This window comes from Gigantopelta aegis, chromosome 1 (assembly GCF_016097555.1).
Source record: "Gigantopelta aegis isolate Gae_Host chromosome 1, Gae_host_genome, whole genome shotgun sequence".
Lineage (NCBI taxonomy): Eukaryota > Metazoa > Mollusca > Gastropoda > Neomphalida > Peltospiridae > Gigantopelta > Gigantopelta aegis.
The window spans coordinates 32,451,147-32,477,679 of NC_054699.1; the positions used below are offsets into that span (position 1 = coordinate 32,451,147).

Sequence of the window (26,533 nt, forward strand, 5' to 3'; positions counted from 1 at the left end):
AGTACTAACTGAAACAAGTGTACACGCGGTGTACTGTCTCATACACAACTACAACATGACGCGATGCTCTGGTATTAGGGATGCTAACTGAACATTTTCGTGGTCAACCAGTGTTGATTTTAATTTCAACATATTTTCCAATTAATGTTCAAGCACGCTGTCCTGGGCTCACACACACACACACACACACACACACACCTCAGCCATCTTGGCTGTCTGTCCAGGACATTGGGTAGGTTGTTAGTGAGAGAGAAGAGGGTGTAGTGGTCTTACACCTACCCATTGAGTCGTTAAAACTCGCTCTGGGTGGAAGCCGGTACCGGGCTGCGAACCATGTACCTACCAGCCTTATGCCCGATGGCTTTACCACGACGCCACCGAGGCCGGTTCGGTGTTGATATTTCACACGGTAGTTAAGGGAGAGCACTCCCTAAAACTAGTAGTTACGTGATCCTCTCACTGTTGTATTTTTCAACATATTGGACTGCATGGAGTAATCAATGGTGGTGTGATAACGAAACCAACAAGTTCTTATCTATCGACCGGTCCACGGTGTCCTTAGCATATTTCAAACTATGGCTATTAATTTGAGGTGTAACAAATTATGGCCATTTTGATACTTTGTCGAGAAAAAGAAAACCTGCTACACCCATATAGAGACGACAGTACATACCACGACCTTTGACATTCCAGTATTGGGGCACTAGCTAAGGCGTGAAATAACCCAGAGTGCATTAAAGACATCAATTCAGAGACCCATCACACGTCACTCTATTATTGAGCTATACACTATGGGTTTCCATGACTTTATACACTCTCATGAGTTTTCTATGGGTCGACAGTCAAATATAAATGGTGGTGGAGAAAAAGAGGTGTGACTGAGGAGGGCCATGACCCCCCCATACCTAAATGGCTAGGCCAGTGGAGTTACATCCCGGCCTCCTTGGACTATACGAGACAGCATGACCAGAAAGTCACGATCAACGGGGAGATCTACTCCTGACACCAGTCTGAGTTGGACATCGAACAAGGAAGGACTGTACACGGCGAACACGGGCATCAGTGGCTGGTCAGAGTCCACGTCTGGAATGGAGTGGACGATCTCGTGCCTCTGCAGGTGCATGACGTGAAGAACTCCCTTGTCGAAGTCCATCAGAAAACCCAGATCAACGTCGATTACCGCTTCAGGCTTGAAGTCGGTCAGAGCAGAGTCGCAGAGCAAAGCTCCGCGTGAGAAGACGTGCAAACAAACACCGTTGTGTTCCTTGCACGTGCGGACTTCCACGCACCACGCGTTATGGTTCTCCTCAAACTCGTATTCGTCGCAATGGTCCTGAAGGCAGATTCCCGTCTGCGCCGAAACGTACCCGACGTCTGCCGCCTCCAGAACCTTCTTGTTCACCTGCACCTGCCAGTAGCTGCAGCCAGGGCCCGTCACGGGTGTCCTGGACGTGACGCCGCACAGATGTCTCAGTCTGGCGTCACGCTCAAACTCGGGTTGAGGCGAAGGCTCGTTAGTCAAGTAGCCGTCTTCAGTAATTGTCCGGCGCTCCCAGTTTAACCTGTCTCTGTCAAACTGCATGGCAGGTACTGCAGGAAGAAAAACAAAAGCGCATATAATAAATGAAGATACAGGTTCTCTTTACTTCATGATATTATAACATCAGTTACTAACTGTCAATACACCAGGATTAAAAGAGTACCTTTAAAGCAAAGGGAAGTTAAAAAAAGAAGGGTTTTACTTATTAACCTGTCTCTGTCAAACTGTATGACAGGTACTACAGGAAAAAAAGAAAACAAAAGCTCAAATAATAAATGAAGATACAAGTTCTCTCTACTTCATAATATTACGACATCATTTACTAAGTGCCAATACACCAGGACTAAGAGTGTAACTTTAAAGCAAAGGGAAGTTAAAGAAAGAAACATTTTATTCAAGAACGCACTCAACACTAATTTCATTTATGGTTATATGACGTTGCATATATGGTTAAGGATAACACAACACTAATAATGAAAGTAAACCCTCTACCACCAGACACAAGGGAAAAAGAAAGGAATGTTTTATTTAACGACGCACTCAACACATTTTATTTACGGTTATATGGCGTCAGACATATGGTTAAGGACCACACAGATTTTGAGAGGAAACCCGCTGTCGCCACTACATGGGCTACTCTTTCCGATTAGCAGCAAGGGATCGTTTATTTGCGCTTCCCACAGGCAGGATAGCACAAACCATGGCCTTTGTTGAACCAGTTATGGATCACTGGTCGGTACAAGTGGTTTACACCTACCCATTGAGCTTTGCGAAGCCAGACACAAGGGATTCCACAGACTAAAAGAAGCCTTCATATGTGTCCATGTCGGACAGGGCTATTCCACCCGAGGGTACATAATTTGTTGTCAGGGACAAAACAAACAAACAAAAAATCAATTATCCCGACAAAAAACAATATCAAAACATTCAGACTAAAAGCGAGATGAAGCAATCATACATGGGACGATTCCGTTACAACTAACAGTAGTCTTTGAAAAATGTATACTAGTAATTTTGCATAATTGCAGTATTTCAGGAAAAAGATTTTTAAAAACCCATATACGTACTAAATTAATTAAATTACAGTCGAACATGAATAAGCGGCTATCTCTGCTAAGGATCTGCCTTTATATTCGACCAGATAATCTAATCTATTTCATTTGGTAGTAACTGTGGTGATTATAAATTAAGAACAAATTACTTACAAATAATTTCACGAAAGAGTCCTGGTTCAGCATCAATACTGATTAATATTTTTCTTGCCACATCCGCACCTGAAAAACGTATAGATAAATTTTGCATGGTGCTAATTAATGTAAATTTATTCATAAGTGATTATGCATAACGGGCAGTTCAAAGTTAAAAGAGAAAAAAGACCCCCAAAAAGACAGCTGAATAGGATACAGCAACTATCCTAAATTCGCTACCATATTAAATGAAGGAAGGAAATGTTTTATTTAACGACGCACTCAACACATTTTATTTACGGTTATATGGCGTTGGACACATGGTTAAGGACCACACAGATACCGAGTGAGGAAACCCACTGACGCCACTTCTTGGGCTACTCATTTTTTCGATTGCAACAAGGGATCTTTTATATACACCATCCCACAGACAGGATAGCACATACAACGGCCTTTGATATACCAATCGTGGTGCACTGGCTGGAACGAAAAATAGCCCAATGTGGGCCCACCAATGGGGATCGATCCAAGACCGACCGAGCGCTTTACCACTGGGCTACATCCCGCCCCATATATAAAATGAAGATTGGCCCAGTACAAACACTAGAACGTCCACAAACAGTTCATATACAGCCACTGGTATTTTATGCAGAAAAGGGGAATTGAATATGCAATTCTAGTCAGTAAAACGTATCTGATAGTCGGCAACATCTTAAAATGGTTGTAATCTCAGAACTGTCCCTTTAACAATGGCAACAAACTCAGGACTGTCCCTTCAATCTTTAATACGTATTCGCTGTTATAGGACTCGTAACATTCAGTGAGTAATAAAGTCCGTTTTGTTTAACGACACCACTGGAGCACATCAATTAATTAATCATCAGCTATAGGAGGTCAATCATTTTGGTAATTCACAGTCATAGTCATACTCATAGTCATCACAGGAAACCCACCACTTTTATTTTTTAATGCAACAAGGGATCTTTTATATGCACTTTCCCACAGACAGGAAAACACATACCACGGCCTTTGTCCAGTTGTGGTGCACTGGTTGGAACGAGAAAAAACTCAATCAGCTGAATGGATCCACTGAGGTGGATCGATCCAGCGACGCAAGCACCTCAAGTGAATACTCAACTGACTGAGTTAAATCATGCCCCTCAGTAAGTAATGAAGAGTGAAAACAAATCTGGGCATAACTCGTCTTAGAAGAAATTCCCTCCAGACGAGTTTGAGCTAAAACACTTTTGTATCACCATGTTACACGTGAAGACCTACTCTAGCTCGTAGATTAGGATTAGGATTAGGATTAGGATTTTATCCTTACGTATCAATTTATTCTGGAAAGAAAACAAAAACTAGCTTCCTTAGTTATTAAAATCGTAGAGCACAAATCGAATAGAGCACAAATCAAATAAATCAGTCATAACGAGTGTATAAAAAGAGTGCTCAGTTCACAAGTATCATTCAAGTCTTTAACAACAAAAATATAACAGGCGTTGTTGATAATTCATTATATAAAATAAGCCTCAAGAATTACAAGAAAGTCTATTCAGAATTGTAGAAGACTATGTGTACATGTATATGGTAACAATATACTTAAAACTATTTGATAAGGTTAGCATCTGAAGAAACAGAACATGAGCTCTGTAGCTGAATGACGTTCGCTGAGCTAAATAGAAAGGACAATTAGACTGAAACGTACCATGCTCGTTGCTATGGAAGTCAACCGTTTCCTCAGTCAATCGACGCCCATTAATCCTGATGTATGCTTTATGGAGTCCAACACACTCTGGTCTGAAAACAAGACTCCCCCCATCGGAGGATATGGACGCTGTGTTTTGTTCCACCTTACTTTCCTTTCCTTTGGGATCTACGACGACTGCTTCTAGCAACACTGGCTTGCGCTGTTGAGTGTCTGCCTTAGGTAGCAAAGTAACGTTTATAATGTTAGAATCTTCTCCTACCTTAGCATCTGTTACCTCAATACAGGACCTCATATCAGATCCGTCATAAACGCTTGCCGTTTTCTCCAGTATTCTGTTAATCTTCTCAAACGTCTCCAGATCCAGATTAACATCCTGTATCTGCATGTCAAAGAGATCTGGAATTTCAGTCAGTGAGTTAGCTTTGGTTTCAAGGTCTTCCGACATGGCAATGAATTCTGCAGCTCGGGTAAACGCCAAAGCTTGTTGACAATGTAAAGCGTGTTCTGCTTTGGCGTTTTCAGACTCTGTTACAATATCCATTTGCTTATCCCTGTCAGCTTGCTGTTGAGCGATATTTGCAACGACGTCTTCTTCCAACTGCTTTGCTTTTTCTTCTACCTTTTTAATTATCTCCGTCTTGGAGTCCTCGATAAACTGCAGGAGGTGCTGCTGTATCGTCTGCAGTTCATTCTTCTGTTCGGTCAGCCCGTCTCTGTACTTGTTGGACCTTACTGTAGATTTCAACAAACCATCCAGCGATGAGCTAACCGCTTTCTTCCTTTGTTCGTACATATCCTTTAGGTTGCAAATCTCGTGATCTTTGTGCGACACATAAGCACACGAAATGCAGGCGGCTGTTTTACAGGTGGCGTTCTTGCAGAACAGATCCATTTTCATCCGGTCGTGGTCTCTACAGACATCCTTTTGTTGGAAAAACGTCTGCGGAGACTTGATAAACTCTGATAATGGAACACTCTTGTGGTTATCTAAAAACCTGCTATGGAAATTTGAGCAGAAGTCGCAGAGATATTTCTGGCAGTCAAGGCAGTGTACGGTGGCCTTCCTGCTTTTGGGGCACTGCCAGCATGGTATGTTTCCAGGTTTGTTCTTCAAGGCGAGATATTCAACTAGATTCATCAGCACATTGTTCTGATGAAACGTGGTTTTAATGTTACTCTGGACAGGCCATACTCGGCGGCATTTAGGACACTGCACCCCCGAAGTGGATTTGCCCCAAATGCATTCTAAACAATCGCAGCAGAAGGAATGAGAACAGGGAAGAACTCTCGGCGATCTGGCTGCCATGTCGAAATCTTCCTGGCAGATATCACACGTGGCGAATTCTTCTCTGATTTCAAATAATGTCACAACATTGTACTCGGCCATCATGCAAGGGAGGTAAGCCGTTACTCGTCGGTGTTATTTCATATGTGGTGCAACCTAAAAATAAAATAATAAACCTAAAATTTTAGAAAATACAATGTATCGTTTTTGCATACTATCCAATCGTCCTGCAATGACAAAAGGTGAAGGTCGGATATTGAAATGTGTTAGTGTATAAAATGTGGTATTTTAAAATAAACTGTATAATTTAAGCTATGTTAGTGTGAGAAATCTACAGTGGCACTCGATCATTTCTGTGATTTACAGCCATTTAGGAGACCTTTATTTGACTTCGAAAATTTGGGATATCCTTCATATCAAAACGCATTACTGCGATGGTTACCATTATGAAAAATACTATGAAATTTAGTAATTGTTATCAAATGTGATCGTCAAAAACTCATTTCATCACCATTTAACATTAACTTAGCAAGGCAGTATTAAAGCAAAATATTTTCCTGTCATGTAGCTCCCTTTTTACCTTTTGACGGACCGTTCAAAATTGCGCCTAACTTCCTTCATAAAAATGCGCACCATTTCTCTTTGGCTATAATCCTACGGGACATTCCAAATTCCATAGCACCAAACCACCCTCCGCCTGTTACCGGCCCCGGTCAGACTGCTGGTGCTCCCTTGCACCTGCCAGTGCAGGCGGTCCCCCTCCTTCCCACCCCACCCCTTTCCTGTCCTGAACGGAGGAGCCGGCCGAGACCGGCGTCTGTGCCCAGGACAGGTGTGCGTTACAACAACTTGCTCTGAATGTGCACGTTAAACACTCTGACCTGGCCCCGTGCTTATAAACCTTAAAGTCTAGACTTTAATAAAAGTCCAGACTTTAACGTCATGGCAACGCCATTCAAATAGCATTACGTTAAAGTCTGGACTTTATTAAAGTCTAGACTTTAAATTTTATAATCACGGGCCCAGACCTGACCTGACCTGACCTGACCTGACCTGACCATATCAGTACAAACTATGCACCCAACAGTTAAAGATAAAATGTGTTTTGTTTGACGTCTCCACTAGAGTACATGCACTGATTTATTTATCATCGGCTACTGAATGTCAAACATTTGGTAATTTTGAGTCTTAGAGAGGAAACCCGCTACATTTTTTCATTAATAGCAAGGGAATTTTATATATATGCAGCATCCCACAGACAGGTTAGCACATACCACGGCCTTTGATATACCAGTCCAGGGTTGAAAATTAACAGGAATACCATGGTCGCCAGCAGGGCCAGTTGAGGAAAAATTAAAAATCGTACTGGCCCTTCTCAAATTCAACCAACCATCCAATTTAACTGCACAACCAAAAGCAAAACTGGAATGTTCTTTGTTGAATAATAACCATGTTCTCACCGTATATAGTCCGTTTGCGTCAACAGGAAACAGACTAATTCGCAATTCATAATGAATAAAGTTAAAATGCATATAAAAACATCTTAAGAGCGCTGTCAAAATATAGAGCATGTTCTATAATGTAGTCTACTGCCAGATCTGTAGTTCGCATCAGCACAGAGGCGGTGTGTTATGTAATATTCGATTCAGTCTCAGTGTTTATTTTTCAACTGGTACTATACACGGCAGACCCTAAAATCGATGGTCGCCCTACGGACTACCTTTACAAACATGCTTACGTCTCCCTTAGCTAATATAAAGGTAGCCATGGTTACTGGCTGGAACGAGAAACAGACAATGGGCCCACTGACGAGGTTCGATCCAAGACCAAATACTTTACCACTGGGCTACTGAGGGTGGGATGTAACCCAGTTGTAAAGTTAATGTTTGTTTGTTTTGTTTAACGATACCACTAGAGCACAATGATTAATTAATAATTGGCTATTGGATGTCAAACATTTAATAATTCTGACACGTTTAGTCATTAGAGGAAACCCACTACATGTTTCCTAATGCAGCAAGTGATCTTTTATATGCATTCCCACAGACAGGAAAGCACATACCATGACCTTTGACCAGTTCTGGTGTACTTGATGGAACAAAAACAAATTCAGTTGAATGGATCCACCGAAGTGGTTCGATCATGCGTCATAACGGCTTCAAGCGAGCACTCAACCGACTGAGCTAAACCCCACCCCCAGTGGTAAAGTGCTCGACTGATGCAGGTCGGTTTAGGATCAATCCCCGTCGGTGGGCTAATTTGACTATTTTTCGGTCCAACCAGTGCACCATGTCTGGTATATATCCAAGGTCATAGTATGTGCTATCCTGTATGTGGGATGGTGCACACAAAAAGATCCCTTGCTAATGAAAAGAATGTGATGACAAGGCCTGAGGTTGGCTATATTTTATTATTGCTATTTTATTTTCGCCTGCATTCAACCAGTAAGGAAGGTCAATATCATGAGATCATTTCGCAATTTTACATACAAACAAATGTTATCACAACTTGATATAATCATAAACAGCATTTAAATGTACAGACACCCAAGTAAAGATTTTACTAAACATTTTCAAGAGCCACTGTTAAAATGAATTTTTTATATTGTCTTAAAATGAAGTGTAAGGTGTTTTTGTTAACCCAAAACCCCATGATTTTCTAACATCAGATGATTATGTCAAACTGCATCTCAAGTTTTAAAGGTTATTTTTGGAAGCTTGGAAGTATTATAATTAATTAATAAAAAAAAAAAATTATATAAATTTAGTCATTTGACCAATTAAAAACCGGTAGCAGAAGGACATTTGTGCCATTGTACATTAATTAAAACAGTTTGTGTGATAAAACCGACTTGAAAAACATCATATGTATATTTATTTTGATTAAATGAAATAAAATAATTTATGTAACATCAATATCAACATCTGCAATTCACAAACACTGCAAGTCTTTAGATATCACCTTACTAAGGGATTACAGAACTCTACTAATTAGGGCAATGAAATGTCAATAGGAGAAAGGGAGTTGTCACTTGATCACTTTGTACCTGTCTTAATCATTTGAAAGGATGTGGGTCTCTACTTCTGGCAGACTAAAAGTAATTAAGTTACTTCCCACATTAGTGCTAATTACAAGCCCAGTGGAAATGGAGGCAGTTGTAATAACTGAAATTTTAAACAGCACCATTAAAGATACTGTTTAGCTTTATGTTTGCTTAAGCAAGCATACTCATATTCATTTTTATAAGCCAAATCATTGCCTGTTAATAGCATTTACTTTAAACTGTTCTACAGTCAAGATACCTATTGTTGTTCAGAAAAATAAAGATGCTACAGAGAACACCAAAAGAAATACTAGGATTATCATATTTTTTACAAAATGCACACGTAAAATGGATGTTTTCATTTATTCACCAGTTATCTCCAGATACATACATGTCATATTGGTAGTTCATGATACTAAACAAATCAGTGCAACTGATGTGTTTATTCAAGATAATCATCCAGCTTTAATATGCTCAACATGCACATACAAATACTTGAAACTTTACCATTTCAATCAAGGAAACAATTGGTCAAATCAGAGAAATTTATTAACAGTTATTTACATGATTCTGTCACACTAGACCCCAAAAATGTGGCACAAATGTTAGTGATGTATGTGATCCAGTAATTACTAAACCATTAAACATAATATATATTATAGGTGTTAAAAACTGTTTGCATAATTTCAACTTGATTATATATAAACATAAAATGTGTTAAAACTTCAATACAAGCAATTGGCAATTTTTTTAATGTACAACGACAAGTTTGAATATACAAACAATATAATAACAAAACATGAATTTATTTTTATTAAAAATATGATTACTGAATGATATATGTTAGATTTATATCATTGTTGATTTCAGATATATTAATTTCAGTATTGGATACCTAGCATGTGCAGCAAATATGAAACAAAATGGAGTCATTTTATGACCCTCAGTTACCCAATTTTAAAAGCCAATTTATGACAATTAAAACAGAGTTGCATTAAATATTTTTATGCAACAGTGTAAAGGAACACATCAACAACAATACCAATCCAAAAGTAAGTTGATATGACAAGAACTTAAATTAATACAAACAATTTTATGCATAAAAGTAGCTAAAATATCCCTCCATTATCGCTTGATCTTGAAGTAAATTTGGCAATGCATATATATACTTGGATATACATTTGATCGAAAACAAAATATCAATGAATCACTGATGTTAAGCTATACTTTTACTGTCTATTTATTGATATAAAATTAATTTCGACTCATTTAATGGGTCATATAAGAATAAAAATGCAATGCCACAAAATGTGTCCCTCTGTTATACATACATATATGTACATGTATGTTAGCTTGATTTCTGTTATACTAGTTCCGATACTGGATGCCTAGCACACTAGGGGTGACTATTACGGTCAGTCTTACTATTGAAATGGTATTGTGATAGTTAAAATACTATTGTGATAGCATTGCAATAGTGATAGTACTATTGTGATAGTATTGTGAATACTTAAATCGCTTGATCACAGTAATATGAATAGATATTTCACAAAACTATTTACCTCAGTCTTCCAATATGTATGTATGTATGTATTGATGTATGACTATCTATATATTGTATGTATGTCGAGGTTGAATGTTACATACATAGATATTAACGCACTGGCGCAGGGGATAATTAAATCCTTTCTGGCCTCACAAATTGTCCCATGCCGTTGCTGGGACTCGAACCTGCGGCACCGAATCACCCACAAATTGCACGACTAACCATGATGCGCTCTGAGCTATTGAGGTATTCATAAAAAGGATCTTCTTTAACTCAACCATATGCATGGGACCTACAATCTACATGGTCGATCCCGCTTACGTGCATGAAACAGTGGGCAGACCTGGCACTGGCTAGTATGTATGTATGTATGTATGTATGTATGTATGTATGGCATTGTATGTATGTGGGGCGAGACGTAACCCAGTGGTAAAGCGCTCACTTGATGAGCGGTCGGTCCGAGATCGATCCCTGTTGGTGGGCCCATTGGGTTATTTCTCGTTGCAGCCAGTGCACCATGACTGGTATATCAAACGCTGTGGTATGTACTACCCTGTCTGTGGGATGGTGCATATAAATGATCCCTTGCTGCTAATCGAAAAGAGTAGCCCATGAAGTGGCAACAGCGTGTTTCCTCTCTCAATATCAGTGTGGTCCTTAACCATATGTCTGGCACCATATAACTGTATATAAAATGTGTTGAGTGCGTCGTTAAATAAAACATTTCTGTGGGGTTTTTTTATGCACAGTATGTGTGTGTCTTTATCTGTGTTTGTATGTGCGTATGTATGTATGTTTGTGTTTGTATGTGTGTCTGTGTTTGTACTTAGTTATCTGTAATAATGACACTAGGTAGTGAACTCACGCGTTGGTCGTAGACCATATTTGAATTTCACTATGCATACTATCGAAACTATCGATAGTTGAACAAACAATTGTGATAGTTATCAATAGCTGAATTAACTATCGATGCACTGCTATCGAGGCACTGACTATCGCAACATATCGATAGTTTGATGTATTGTTACACCACTATAGCACACCAGATATAACAAAAAACAGCTAGTCATTTTATGTGATGTGCATTTCATGTTGCTATGTTACCGGATATTAAAACCCCATTTATGACATTTAAACGAGTTGCACTAAATATGTTTTATGCAGCAGTGTAAAGGAACCTATCACCTATCCAAAAGTAAGTTGTTAAGACAAACACTTAATTCAGTATGAACAATTTTATGTGTGAAAGTAGTTAAAATGTCCCTCCATTATTGCTTAATCTTGCCCATGCAGGTGTCATTGTTCAATGCCTTATATACTAATGTACTGACAGTACCCGTATGGTATGTGCACATATACATGTAATCAAAGGCAACCACTGTAATTCCGTAAACATGGGCGTACATAGGAGGGGTTTGATGGGTTCAACCGAACCCCCCCCCCCCCCCCCCCCCCCCCCCCCCCCCCCCCCCCCCCCCCCCCTGAAATCACTTTTTTTATAATTTAATACATCTGACATTGTCACTTCGTACCATAGTCATTTTGTACCATCCATTTCATACCATACTGCTTGGTAATTTCGTACCCTAGTCATTTCGTACCATTGTGAAAAGTCATTTGGTACCCTGGTCATTTCGTACCAGTATTTATATAGCTAGTGAATATATTACTTGCATATATACTTGTATAGGAAAATATGTCTACCAAGGAAAACAATGTATATTTTAACAAGTCATCATTAAGCGAACTGACCAAAGCGCACTTTTTATATTTACGTTTTAATAATTATGATAATAATAATAATAAATTAATTTGAACCATTTCCAGCTACCAGTTGACTATCCTACCAAATGCCAGATATTAATTATTTGCACCGGCCTCGGTGGCATCGTGGTTAGGCCATCGGTCTACAGGCTGGTAGGTACTGGGTTCGGATCCCAGTCGAGGCATGGGATTTTTAATCCAGATACCGACTCCAAACCCTGAGTGAGTGCTCCGCAAGGCTCAATGGGTAGGTGTAAACAACTTGCACCGACCAGTGATCCATAACTGGTTCAACAAATGCCATGGTTTGTGCTATCCTGCCTGTGGGAAGCACAAATAAAAGATCCCTTGCTACTAATCGGAAAGAGTAGCCCATGTAGTGGAGACAGCGAGTTTCCTCTCAAAATCTGTGTGGTCCTTAACCATATGTCTGACGCCATATAACCGTAAATAAAATGTGTTGAGTGCATCGTTAAATAAAACATTTCTTTCTTTCTTTCTTTTTTATTTATTTGCATTTTTATTATTAGTATTATTTTTATTCAGTTGCAGGTGGTGTTTGCATCTTAAAGACATTTGTAATGTAAGGTTATTTTATAAAAGACGATATGATTACCAGGGTGATAGTACGTCTGACACATTACACATTTATGTTATGGTACGAAATGACTTTCAGTTATGATATGAAATGACCAAGGTACGAAATGACTAGGGTACAAAATGACTTTTTGCAATGGTACTAAATGACCAGGGTACGAAATGACTAGGGACTAGTCGGGTACGAAGCGACCAAATTAGGTACGAAGTGACTATGGTACGAAATGACCAGGCTACGAATTGACAAGCAACCTACGGAAACACATCGGTACTAAATATTGATTATACTAATTCAGATTCCCGTTGTTCGTTTCTCTTATAAGACAACCCAAGCTGTTATAATACTCATAAGACATACTGCAACTATGTGTTTGCTAGCCTACAGCAAATAAATGATAGTATGCAATTGCAAGGCATGCAGAAAGAAAGAAAGAAAGAAATGTTTTATTTAACGACGCACTCAACACATTTTATTTACAGTTATATAGCGTCAGACATATGGTTAAGGACCACACAGATTTTGAGAGGAAACCCGCTGTCGCCACTTCATGGACTACTCTTTCTGATTAGCAGCAAGGGATCTTTTATTTGCACTTCTCACAGGCAGGATAGCACAAACCATGGCCTTTGTTGAACCAGTTATGGATCACTGGTCAGTGCAAGTGGTTTACACCTACCCACTGAGCTTTGCGAGCACTCACTCAGGATTTGGAGTCGATATCTCGATTAAAAATACCATGCCTCGACTGGGATCCGAACCTAATACCTACCAGCCTGTTGACCGATGGCCTAACCACGACGCCACCGAGGCCGGTCGGCATGCAGAAAGTTAATAATATGATAATAAAGTTATTCTATGTAACAGTATGTAATGCATGCTTTGCTTCACCTCCAAAGACCCGATGTTCGGTAACTAGGCCGTGTGACGTCATGCATTTGACATAATTTTGGGTACCCCCCCAAAAAAACCCCAACAACATTTAATTGGTGGTAAACTAATCGTCATTGCATGTATACCTGTCGTCGTTTTTCAGCCCACACGTTAGGGTATACGCCCTTTTCTTAAACTTCACATGGTTGTCCTCCAGGGCTAACCTTAAACCTGAGTTGAGTTCAGCCACACCGAGCAGAAAAACGTCTGCAAAACTGGTTTATGCGTTTGCTAGCTGAACTTTCTCCAGGTCTGTTTATTCGACATAAAAACTAACAGAATGTCACAATGTGAACCACTTCCGAGTTCATGAATCATGTGATCCTACTTTGACAAATAGGCCTAACAAGAATTAACAAAAATAAATAAAAATAAATAAATAAATAAAATTAAATAAAAAATAAAAATGGAGGGAAAGATTTTTTAGGGGGGCGGATATAATACCAATCCATGTCCATATTTAATTTTGTAAACGATAAAATAAAGGTAGAAAGTACAAGGCAGAACTGTTAAAGACGAGTTATTTCCCTTCCATTATGGCGTCGAGCAGTGGCAGAATTCGGAAACCGTCGAAAAGACTTTCTCCTGATGGAGGTTTCATTACAACCCCTACTAAAAAACGGAAGCATACTGTTGTGGCAGTAAGCATTTATATATAAACTTTTTCATTTGATGATTTTTTTTTTATGTACATTGGCAGTTAACTGAGATATTGTCCTGTAATCGACATCCTTTATTTTCTTGACTAGAGGCTGGAGCCAGTGGAGGTGAAACCTGATTTAAGTTAATAGGCTCATAAATATTCCCCAAAAACACAGATGCTGGTGTGTGTGTGTGTGTGTGTGTGTGTGTACGTGTGTGTGTGTGTGTGTGTGTACGTGTGTACGTGTGTGTGTGTGTGCGTGTGTACGTGTGTGTGGTCTGTTGAGAATGTCAATATCAGAATATATATATATAATTATATTGCATTTATGATTTTCAGTGTCATCTCCAGTATGTTCTGTAGTTTGCGCCAGTACAGACATGGTGAAGTCACATTAGTCGTGATTAGATCAGTGATTTATTTATTTATTTTCTTTCAACTGAAATCAGTCCCAGCTCCGGTATGTTGTGGGTGTTAGTCTGAAATGAAAACACTTTGTGCTTCACAGTTTAAAGTTAAACTTACAGGTTTTATTTTAGATAGAGAATTGTAACAGAAAATGTGTTAAATTAATGCATCTAGTTTTACGGTAATAGGATGTTTCGCCCTTATTAATAGCGGCAGACAGAAAGTAATGCTGATAAGGCATTGATATGCAAAGACAGAAAATTACCTAATATTTGGTGATGAATAATGAAAAACAAAAGAAAAAAAAAGACTTCAAAACTATACTAAATTATATATTTATTTTGGGGGGAGAAACAACTTGACAGGATTAAGATATAGGGTGAACCAACTCTGGGTGAATAGGACTAAGGGCAAAACAATACAGGGTTCGAAATGGTTTTAGGGTGAAACAACCCAGAGTTAATTTTACATGCAAGCCTGGAAATAAGTAACCGGTCATGGACATTGTCCAGTACAAATTTTTCAGACACAAACTTAACATCAGTAGACTCGAACAAGCCTGATGAGCTGATGTGTTCCAAATAGCTCAGCCAACCAATACATGTTTTAACATGGAAAATTATGTACCCTTCTAAACTGCCCAATGGACAAATAATCTAGTGCCATTGTGTTTATTTAATGTAAATTTTACCTCTTAAATGGCATGGTCATGCAGAAAGTGGTCATTATTTACATTGGCCGATTAGACAGGTGCATGGTGCGATATGAATATGATCTGGCTTAGCTGTCAGTCTATATTTGTCAAAAGTACATGAATGTACCGTAGCTTGTTTTTTTCTGTTCTGATGAATGTTAATTATGCAATAAAAATTAAATAGAAACATACATGTATAGTATTTGTTTTGAAATTACTAAATAGTGTTTCTGCCAGAAAGAAACTTTTGGGTATGGCACTATGGAATTGAATGCAACCACAGTCAAATGGGGGTATGGAGGCCCCCCCCCCCGAAAGAAAATGGGTTAAGTTTAGGGTTAGTGCTAAGAAAATCGTAGTGTAATGACACGAGTAATTAATTTTGTCAAAAAGTTAACATAAACAAAAAAAAGCAAAACATTTTGGGTATGGTGCCATACCCATTTTACCATCTGGTAGAAATCCTGCTAAAGTACACATTATTTAATACACATATTAGGAGCTTTGATATTATAAAGTTATTTCAGTTTCGAGTCTTTCGACATAATTTTAATTTGTGGACTATATAACATCTCATACTCGTGGGCCTCATGCCATGCCATGGCAGTGACTGGGCAGTCATGAATTTTATTTTCCGGTTGTACCATTTTAAATAATGTATATTTAAGCAAATTTATTTTTCAACTTGACTTCATGGAAAGATATTAACTACATGTATACATACAAATGTACATGTACATGTATTTCATTTTTAATGAAATAGCAGTGCATGTCAGAACGTCTGACAAAACATCCAAACACCCCACTCCAATCCAAGTTCTTGTAAATTGCATCAGTTTATCCACATTTGAACTGCGTTATTTGCCGGTTTTATTACATTTTCTGTATTTAATAGTGAACAGAATACAACATTAGCCTTTAACCACAATCAAAACCCATGTTTACAAGCTGAATACCCATCGGATTCACACTTTTTTTTTTTTTTAACAATAGTCTTAATTTGGCCCATGGGTGTACTGTTCAAATGGGTTTCACTGCATTATGTAAAGTAGTTATACGGGTATAATATAACAGTACGTTATTAATAAAGGATGATTGTATCATTATTTCAAAATTTGTGACTGACACATTTTTATTTACATATGTGCATGACAGGCTCAAACTATACATGTACATGTATCTCAGAATTATTACCCAATTTTTGACATCCTAATAGTCACGGATGAATTAATCAATGTGCTCTAGAGGTTTTAAAGGGCCATTCCTGAGTTTGCTGCATTGTAAGATGGTTCCGACTAATAAAATATTTCTACGATTAAACTTACATATTAAATATATTTTCTTTTTTAAAATATCAATGTGTTTCTGGTCGTCTTAATATTTCTAGATGCCCAAACTGGATTTTGTCTTCAAATAATTTTGTACGTATGAAAAAACAATATCTTAGGAAATAAAATGAAGTTTAACCTAGTACCAATATTAGAACAATAAGAAACAAGTTTAATATACAGCCACTAATATTTTATGCAGAAAAATATATTTGATATGTAATTACAGTCGTTAAAAAGTCTCTGTTAGTCGATAACATCTTATACATTGCAGCAAACTCAGGAATGTACCTTTAAATAAAAACAAAACTTTCTCTTTTCTTTTTTATAGCCTGTGGCAGCACCTCAAGAAACAACTGAAGTCCATCATGCACCTTTGGTTCAAGAGGTCTCACAGGCTATCAATTTGTTTCCGGCCCCGGTACCCATCTCGACAGTTCCCACTAACAGTGCTACCTGTACTACAGTGACAGAAGAAGTCGTCCCGGACCGACCTCTCGCTGTTTTTAAAGATGTCAATTACATGGTATTGACAGAACTTTGACTGATTATGTCATTGCAATTGATTAATGATATTACACACATAATACTATGTAACATACTGAGAGAAAGAAACAAAGGAATGCTTGATATTACAGACCAAATTTAGTTCACTAGTAGTGTTGTCATCAGCTAGTACTTGAAAGAGCAACTATTTAGTTGCAAATCTGACCATGATAATAGAATCTATCACCATTGTGAGGTATAGATAAGGCAATTCCAACCCGAGGGACAAAAACAAAAACATGTTTTTGTCCCAAGAGTTGGAATTGCCTTATAATCTATACCTCACAATGGTGATCAATTCTTTTTCTTGCCCATTTAATTGCATTAACAAAACATTAAGTTTGTAAGCAATGATTTGTTTATTGTAGAACGATTCGTAAACATTTTACCTACAAACTCATTTAATCATGCACAGGGAAAATATAGTCCACCTCATGCAATGACATAAAAATGTAACAACTTACTAGGTCAATGAATATAAAGTTGAAAATATTAATTTGTTTATATATTTTTGAAACAATGATCCAACGTGAAATGGCAAACAGAATTCTGAAAACCATGAGTTATGACATCAATCATTGTAAAGCATGAGTTATGACGTCACACATATGTAGAAATCGTCTAGCCCTCGGGTCAGACAGATTTACCTAGCGCTAGGGTCAGACAGATTTATCTAGCGCTAGGGTCAGACAGATTTATCTAGCGCTAGGGTCAGACAGATTTTTTGTAGCCCTGTGCAAAACCTGGATAACCCTAAAATAATGCTTTAGTCGCATCATGCAAACTGTGACCATTATTCTATTATGATTTACCGTTACAATTGCACTGCCGACAATCTTACCTTTTAAAAATGTTTTGCTACATGTTAACTGAATGTACGTGAATGTATTTGACATAGATTAGTATTGGCAGTATCCATGATCAATTTGGTCCAGAAGTCCAGAATAAGAAAAACACATGTATAAAAAAAACATCAGGTCTAGCTCTGGATGAGCAAAACAATTTGCTGAATTATCTTCAAATATGCAAAACCCACTGTTATTTTTCAACAAAGTACCAATTATTACATGCAATGTTTTCGCCAAATCAAAATAAAATTTGCCAAATGTTCCTGAAATTCGCAATTGGCGAATTTGGCGAGTGGCAGAGCTAGCCCTGTATATACGCAGGGTGGTAGCTAGCAGGGGAGCAAGGGGGAGCAGTTGCCCCTCCAGAAAAAAATCCGGAAAGCATTATAGAAACTTAAAGAAAATTCTCTTCTTAACTGTTTAATTAGTTTTAGACTATTAACTACTCAGTTGCCCCCCCCCCCCCCCCCCCCCCCCCCCCCCCCCCCAAACAAAAAATCCTAGCTACGGCCCTGATACATATATGTATAACTTTAATTTAATTGTTTTTGTTTAGTTGTTTATACATTTGTCTATAATTAAATCACACTTTATTCAGGATTACTTTCAGTGTAACGAAATTTTACTTTTAAATACTAGATGATGAAGAAGGAAGCAGTGGGTTCCAGGAAGGCTCGTGTTTTGAAAAACCTAAAGCAGGTGATTACTGCGGAAAGATCATTGCCATGGAAACCAACAGATGTTACATGTAAGAATTAAAGTTTATGAGGTTCCTTGCTAATCTTTCACTGGTTAAATATGGCGAAAGTGAACGGAAAAATAAGTTTGGGAGTTTTTAATGTAATTGTAGGAAATATATAGCTTTTGTGATCGAGTTACTTTTAAGCAGTACAGCCTTGATTTTGTCACGTGTCAGTCAGTAAATGATTGCAGTGTTCTGGTGATACTTTAGCATATTTAACTCCAGTCTGGTTTAGTTATATAGTGTCCATACAGTATTAAACTAGCACTTTTTAAACCTGTAGTTCTTTGTAATTCTATACTTTTTTCTTTTCTTTTTATTATCCCTCTGCCCCCTTTCCTTTCTCTCCTTTTGAATTCCATCTCATTTCTTCCCGATCTGGCAACTCATCCTATCGTTCATCTTCTTTCGCTGTCCACCTCCACATCCCAGTCTTTGTCTCTCCAACCGCAACAGGTGCTTGTCTCTTGTGGCTGTCTGTGCCACACACCTGCCATTCCCCATCAGCGTTTAGCTGTGGGCTTAGTCTGACCACTTCGGGAAGTGTTCAGTAGTTACTTCTGGTATTTCTGTAATTCTATACCTGGCGAACATTTATTAAACAGGTGAAAATAAGGAAGGAAGGAAGGAGTGTTTTATTTAATGACTAAACACATTTTAATTACTTTTATATGGCATCAGTGATATGGTTCAAGACTACACAGATAAGGGAGAAAAACCACTGCCATCATGCAGGATAACACATACCAAAGTCTTTGTTACACAAGTTGTGGAGCATTGGCTGGAAAGAGAGATAGCCCAATGGGCAGTTGGTCTAGGATCGAGCCCCATCGGTGGGCCCATTGGGCTATTTCTTGCTCCAGCCAGTGCACCACGAATGTTACTAGTTATTGGTTATCCTGTCTGTGAAATGGTGCATATAAAAAGATCCCTTGTTGCTAATGAAGTGGCGACAGCGGGTTTCCCCTCTGTGTGGTCCTTAACCATATGTCCGACACCACATAACCGTAACTAAAATGTGTTAAGAGCATCGTTAAATAAAACATTTCCTTCCTTCCTTGAAAACCAGACCCTTCTCCCAAAACCGGACATTTTTCACTGTCCTTTTTTAAACCTCAATACAGAACTTAACCTCTCTAAACTGGATATCTCTTGAAAGTGGACATTTTACTTCGTTCCCAGGGTGACCGGTTCAGAGGGGTTTCAGGTCAGGTCAGGTCATAGGGCTTTATATGTGCACATTCAGAGCAAGCTGTTGTAGCGGAGGGGGAAGGGTTTCACTACACGTGTGTTTTTTGTACCCATGCTTGTCATTTAAGAGTTGTGTCCCTTGGTTTAGACCAGTCTTGTGTGTAGATCTTGGTTTAGACCAAACCGGCCTCTGTGGTGTCGTTAAGCCATCAGACATAAGGCTGGTAGGTACCTGGTTCGAAGCCCGGTACCGGCTCCCACGCAGAGCGAGTTCTAATGACTCAGTCAGTAGGTGTAAGACCACTACACCCTCTTTTCTCTCACTAACAACTAACAACTAACCCACTGTCCTGGATAGGCAGCCCAGATAGGTGAGGTGTGTACCCAGGACAGTGTGCTTGAACCTTAATTGGATATACGCATGATCATTAGTTAAAAGAAAGAAAATGTTTAGACCTGTGTAGTGACACACTGTTTGTAGGTTTAAACTTGTTTTATTTTGTTTCAGACAGCTCCATAGATGCTCCACCTTCTTTTAAACCAGCCAAGAAATACTCCGACCTATCAGGACTGCTGGTGGGTACATACATTGTAGCTGGTTTAAATTCTACCATTACAATAAACTTTGAAGCAATGTTAAAACCAGACAAACGTTGTCGTCAAATATCAGATGACATTATGCATGTTTTCATTTCCAATAAGGGCTATTTGAATTTTATAATAATTATTGAAAATCCTACATTAAAATACAGGTAGCTTTTTGGCTAACAGGAAAAAAACATGACTGAGTTAACTATCTTGAATAGAGATGTAATATGTGTGAAGTGTATACATACTGCAAATGATCTAGAATGACGTAACATATAAATAACATCCTTGTTTAGGAAAGTTTAATATAGTTATTTTGTTACATGCTTTACAGTGCTTGTACATGAAAGCAAAAGTAGAAGGGATAGCTCTGGCACTCACCAAATTCACCAGTTGCAAATTTAAAAAACAACTGGCAAATTTTATTTTTATTTGGCAAAAATAATTTCATAAAATAAATGACATTTTGTCCGAAAATATAACTGGGTTTCTGGAGTTTTTGAAGTTTTATAGATAAGTTGGCAAAATGTTCTGCGGACCCAGAACTAGCCCTGAGTAGGAATAACACTTCTTGTTAGTTATTGGATAACAAAATATACACTTAAATAGATTTAAACCATGTATAGCCCATAGATAACAATTTTATTATAAAATGAACCATTAAAGGGACAAACCCTAGTTTTCAAACACTAAAGCATATTTTTGACCATTAGAGCCGTTTATGATCACTGAAATCAAACATTACTTATATTTTATTGTTTAGATTATCCATTTCCGTACATCCAAAGTGTTTCTGGTCATTGTGGTGTTTGTAATTCCACAAAATGCATTTTTCATAGTTTTTAAAACGCACATGTGTCTGAGAAGTAACAGCTGTGGAGTCGCGTTTTAGTCTGTTTTTAAGGGTATTTTAACATCACACACTCTGTTTCACTCTGTTGTATCCAAATTTGTTGCAGGTTTGTAAATTAACCAAACTTAAGTATCCATTTTTACGGGTTGAAACTAGGGTCTAGATGAAAAATATGCCTTAGTGTTTAACAACCAGGGTCTGTCCCTTTAAAATCTTACACTGTAGGAAACAGTAATAGGGTGGGAACTTCAAATTACTGATTTTGGATTAAAAAACAATCAAAACTGAGTAAATTATATAAAAGCAGAATTTTTTTTATTATAAGACATTCAGTAACAGAAAAATCCATTTGGGGAGGGGGGGGGGGGCGGCAGTGACATGAAGTGGAATGCCAAGGGAACTTTGGGGAAGGTTTGGAGGGGGATCGTAGAAAAATGAAAATTAAACTATCACAAAATTTAGGGGGCCTTGGGCCCCTGGTCTCCCCCCCCCCCCCCCGCCATAGATCCGCCTCTAAGTGAGTCAGTTTTTTTTGGGGGGTTTCCAGGGAACATTGTTTTTCAGTATTGCATCATGATTTGCTATGCAAATTTCAGAGATTGCTACACAATTCTAAATGAGTAAAATGTTAAATATAGTAGAACTTTGCTACTGATCACAAACTGTCTCTAATTAAATGGTTAAAACATAAATGTTCCCTGGGTTTGTTTGTTTTTTTGCAGGCACCGTACACTGACCCACAGACGAAGATACGTTATGCTACCACTGAAGAATTCACCAGAGCGAGAATGTTACCCAGTGATGTGATAGCTGGTTTACTTACTCTACGACGAGCATGTTTGCCCATTCCCTGATAACAATTGAAAAACGCATTAAGCATGGATAAGATGAAAACATCACTGATATATGGAAAAACACTGTTTTCTTTGAAACTTTGCCTGAAGGAGAAAGAAGAAAGCTTCAGTCGTGTGACCAGAACTGGAAGCAGAGGACTCATTGGAATATTTTAAACCATACAAAATGGCTGTTGTGATGTTCAGACCAGTCTACTAACATAGGCAGAAGATGCCATTTGTTTGAGGTTAGGCTAAGTATTGATAAAAAAAGAAAAATGATCCATGTTTTCTACCCCGTCATGGACAGAAATTTCTGGCGAAGTCAAAGCTTGTGCCCACGACAGGCATGCTTGATGGAAGCATGCCAAAAATTACCCATACCCACACCCACGTTTTCTACATTACTGTGGAAAACATCGCAGATGAAAAAGTGTTGTTATACTGTGAAAGAAAAGCATTGATTGCGAACACTGAAGCACAGTGGCGTAGTGTGGGCAGGGCCACTGGAACGGTTGCCATGGGCGCAAAATTCTGGACTTGTGGAAACGATTCAGGGAGTGCTAATGGTCCACTGGTTAGGGGGCGCAATACTTGCGTTGCCCAGGATGCTGGCAATCCATGCTACACCACTGGTGAAGCATAACTTCATCAATGAAAATGTCAGCCCTGGGTTCTGCTCGGACATTGTTGGAATTGCTTTGATTGTGGTTAAACTGAAACACTTAATGTAAAGAGTGAGGTTTTGCTTCTGATTCAGAGTGCCAAATAGAAAAAACCTTTAAAACTTCTTGGCATGTAATTTACACTGTTTTGAAACATTGCTGATAATTTATATGTGGTTCCGTGACAGCCATTTACTAGAGTAACTCTGCTATGCAAGATGCTTGGTATATCAAATCCATTGATTGTGCATTAAATGTGGGTCTATATTACAAATAAATGAAATATTTGTAGACATCAAGCCAATGATTTATTTTTTGGACAGACTAAACAATATATATCATATGTATAGATCTGGTTAAAGTTTGTAACAGCATAAACATAGTTGAGAAATGGTTGACACTGAAGACTACAAGCTACATATGAGTTTTGGCTATTGATATTTAAAATATAAAACCAAGTTTGATACTGTCATAGCTATGATTAGAGATGGGGACAAATGCCATATTTTAAAATATAAAACCAAGCTTGGGTACGTTATATGGTACTGTCATAGCTGTGACTAGAGACAGGCAAAAATGCCATATTTTAAAATATAAAACCGAGCTTGGGTACGTTATATGATACTGTCATAACTATGACTAGAGACGGGACAAATGCCATATTTTAAAATATAAAACCGAGCTTGGGTACGTTATATGATACTGTCATAGCTGTGACTAGAGACAGGCAAAAATGCCATATTTTAAAATATAAAACTGAGCTTGGGTACATTATATGATACTGTCATAACTATGACTAGAGACGGGGACAAATGCCATATTTTAAAATATAAAACCAAGCTTGTGTACATTATATGATACTGTCATAACTATGACTAGAGACGGGGACAAATGCAGTATTTTTCTAGGGAGAGGGTGCAACGTATAAAGGTGGAATCTACATTATTCCAATATGGGGTGTGACATATAAAACACACAATGATTGTCTATTATTATCATAGTTAGTATATTGCAGTCTTCCCCCAAAACACCAAACTAAATAAGACCTTAAATGTCTTCCACTAAAACGTTAAACATTTCCACTGAATTCACTTGGAAAAACACTTGATTTTTATGGGGGCCTTCGAAATTCATTGGGTGGTGGTGTTGGTGGAGTTTACCCCCACCAAACTAACCCTGGATCCATGCCTGAAAGGTGGCCGGGACGTAGCCCACTGGTAAAGCGCTCACTCGATGCACGGTCAGTCTGGGATCGATCCTCATCGGTGGGCCCATTGGGCTATTTCTCGTTCCAGCCAGTGCATCATGACTGGCATATCAAAGGCTGTGGTATGTACTACCCTGTCTGTGGGATGGTACATATAAAAGATCCCTTGCTTCTAATAAAAAATAGTAGCCCATTAAGTGGCTACAGTAGGCTTCCTCTCAATATCTGTGTGGTCCTTAACCATATGTCTGACGCCATATAACCGTCAATAAAATGTGTTGAGTGCATTGTTAAAGAAAACATTTCCTTCCTTCCATTCCTGAAAGATACAATCATTAGTCTGGGATGAAGAATTAAAGTACCATAAGGATGCTGTTTGCAGACCGACACCAATTCAGAGAAATTCATACCTTGTGCCAACACCATTCATATATACTACTCAAAAGAATTTAAGGGTCAAACTTTTATAACCAAATAAGTTTCAGAGTGTATTTAATTTATTGTTCCATATTTACAAAAAACCACAAATAAACGTCACTGTATACAAGAAAGTCACATGACATGCTGTCAAAGTTGAAGGTTGTCAAACATGGATTTTACACATTAGAACATTCGTTTAATAGTGTGTGAATCCACCCCTGGCGCGAATACACTCGACACATCAGTTGCCTCATGCTGTTGATCAGACGTCTGAAGAACTCTTGGGGAATGGCCTGCCACTCTGCCATAAGAAGTTGACCCAGATCATGAAGGTTGGCCGGAGGGGCATGGTTATCCCGAACTCTCCTGCCTAATTCGTCCCAGGCCTTTCTCTATTGGGGCCAAGTCAGGCGAATATGCTGGCCAATCCATCCTGGCGATACCTTGTTGTCTGAGAAAGTCCGTTACCACCCTGGCGCGGTGGGGTCTGGCATTGTCATACTGCTGAACTGCCCCGCCGCCAATCTGCTGAAGGCCTGGGAGAACCAACGGCCGGATAATCTCATTCAGATAGCGGATTCCATTCAGATTGCCATCCACCACATAGAGGGGGGTCCTGTGGTGGATAGAGATGCCGCCCCACACCATGACGCTGCCACCACCGAACCGGTGACGTTGTCTAACGTTAACGTCAGCGAAGCGCTCCCCAGGACGTCTGTAGACACGAACCCGACCGTCGTTGAACTGGAGACTAAACCTGGACTCATCAGTGAACATCACTCGACCCCACTGAACACGTTGCCACCGCAGATGAAGTGTGCACCAGTGACGTCTGGCCGTTCTGTGACGTGGTAGGAGTGGTGGTCGAACAGCCTGGCGACGGCAGCGTAGATTATTGGCTCTCAGACGATTGCGTATGGTTTGATCAGACACTCGAGTTCCAGTCGCAGTCCGCAGATTGTCACGTAATCGGCGTGCAGTGGTTGTGCGTTGACGTAGAGCCATATTGGTGATGTAGCGGTCCTCTCTATTTGTAGTGCTTCGGAGTCTTCCCGAACGTGGACGATTTCGAACAGAATTCGTTGCTTGGTACCGTTGCCACAGTCGGCCAACGACACTGACTGACACCAAGTCTCAGAGCAACATTTCTTTGCTTATTGCCATCCTGAAGCCAAGCAATAGCCCTTCCTCGATCTTCGATAGTCAGTTGACGTCGTACCATTGTCGAATTTGGAGTGTGCACCGTACACGAATGCAAGCTCCAATTATACGGAAATTCAGCATTGGGAACATGGAATACACATGCAAAGCGTGCAAATGAAGCGCTTTGTGAAAAAGCAAGTTATGGGCACTTAGCAGACCTTTCGCTTTCGCCCTAATTTACGTGCAAATGTAAGCATGTTTTCACCATTAGAACTAGTCGACAGTGTCAATGACAGTGGATTTTAATTCATTTATGGGTTGCTTAGACCCACTTTCGTCAAAATGGAACAATACCATGCGTGACATTATGGTCTAGCTAATATAATTGACATTCAGAAAATAATGTCGAAAATATCGTCTGACCCTTAAATTCTTTTGAGTAGTATATATAAAAAGAGAATTTTGGTTTGCAGACTTTGCTTTAATATTATTATAATTGATTTTGGTCATTTCACTTCTTTTACACACTAAAAACATTCAGCTAGTACTAGTATGTGGCTAATCCCGATAGCAGTTTACTCTGGACTGTCTTGTAGTCTCGCAACACGTGTAATAAAAGAGAAAACATATCAGACAGTTGATAACCCAGTTGTGGAGTACTGGTTAGAAGGAGAAAGTTTGTTTAACGACACCACTAGAGCACATTGATTTATTAAGCATCAGCTATGGGATGTCAAACCATTTGGTAATTTTGATTTATAGTCTTTAGAGAGAAAACCCGCTACATTTTTTCCATTATTCCATTAGTAGCAAGGGATCTTTT

The 26,533-nt window shown here is 38.8% G+C and overlaps 2 protein-coding genes across 2 annotated transcripts; one reads left to right on the forward strand and one right to left on the reverse strand.

Annotated features, from left to right (window-relative positions):
* Nucleotides 1-267: 267 nt before the first annotated feature.
* Nucleotides 268-13,868, reverse strand: LOC121373947. The gene is made up of 4 exons (XM_041500796.1): nucleotides 13,688-13,868; nucleotides 4,433-5,876; nucleotides 2,746-2,814; nucleotides 268-1,590 (listed from the first exon to the last, which is right to left on the reverse strand). Exons 2-4 carry the CDS (start codon nucleotides 5,823-5,825, stop codon nucleotides 914-916), a joined length of 2,139 nt encoding a protein of 712 aa, XP_041356730.1. The 5' UTR covers nucleotides 5,826-5,876; nucleotides 13,688-13,868; the 3' UTR covers nucleotides 268-913.
* Nucleotides 13,869-14,105: 237 nt separating this feature from the next.
* LOC121367781 (INO80 complex subunit C-like) lies at nucleotides 14,106-23,233 on the forward strand. The gene is made up of 5 exons (XM_041492152.1): nucleotides 14,106-14,242; nucleotides 17,006-17,200; nucleotides 18,708-18,816; nucleotides 20,510-20,577; nucleotides 22,165-23,233. Exons 1-5 carry the CDS (start codon nucleotides 14,138-14,140, stop codon nucleotides 22,294-22,296), a joined length of 609 nt encoding a protein of 202 aa, XP_041348086.1. The 5' UTR covers nucleotides 14,106-14,137; the 3' UTR covers nucleotides 22,297-23,233.
* The last annotated feature ends 3,300 nt before the right edge of the window (nucleotides 23,234-26,533 follow it).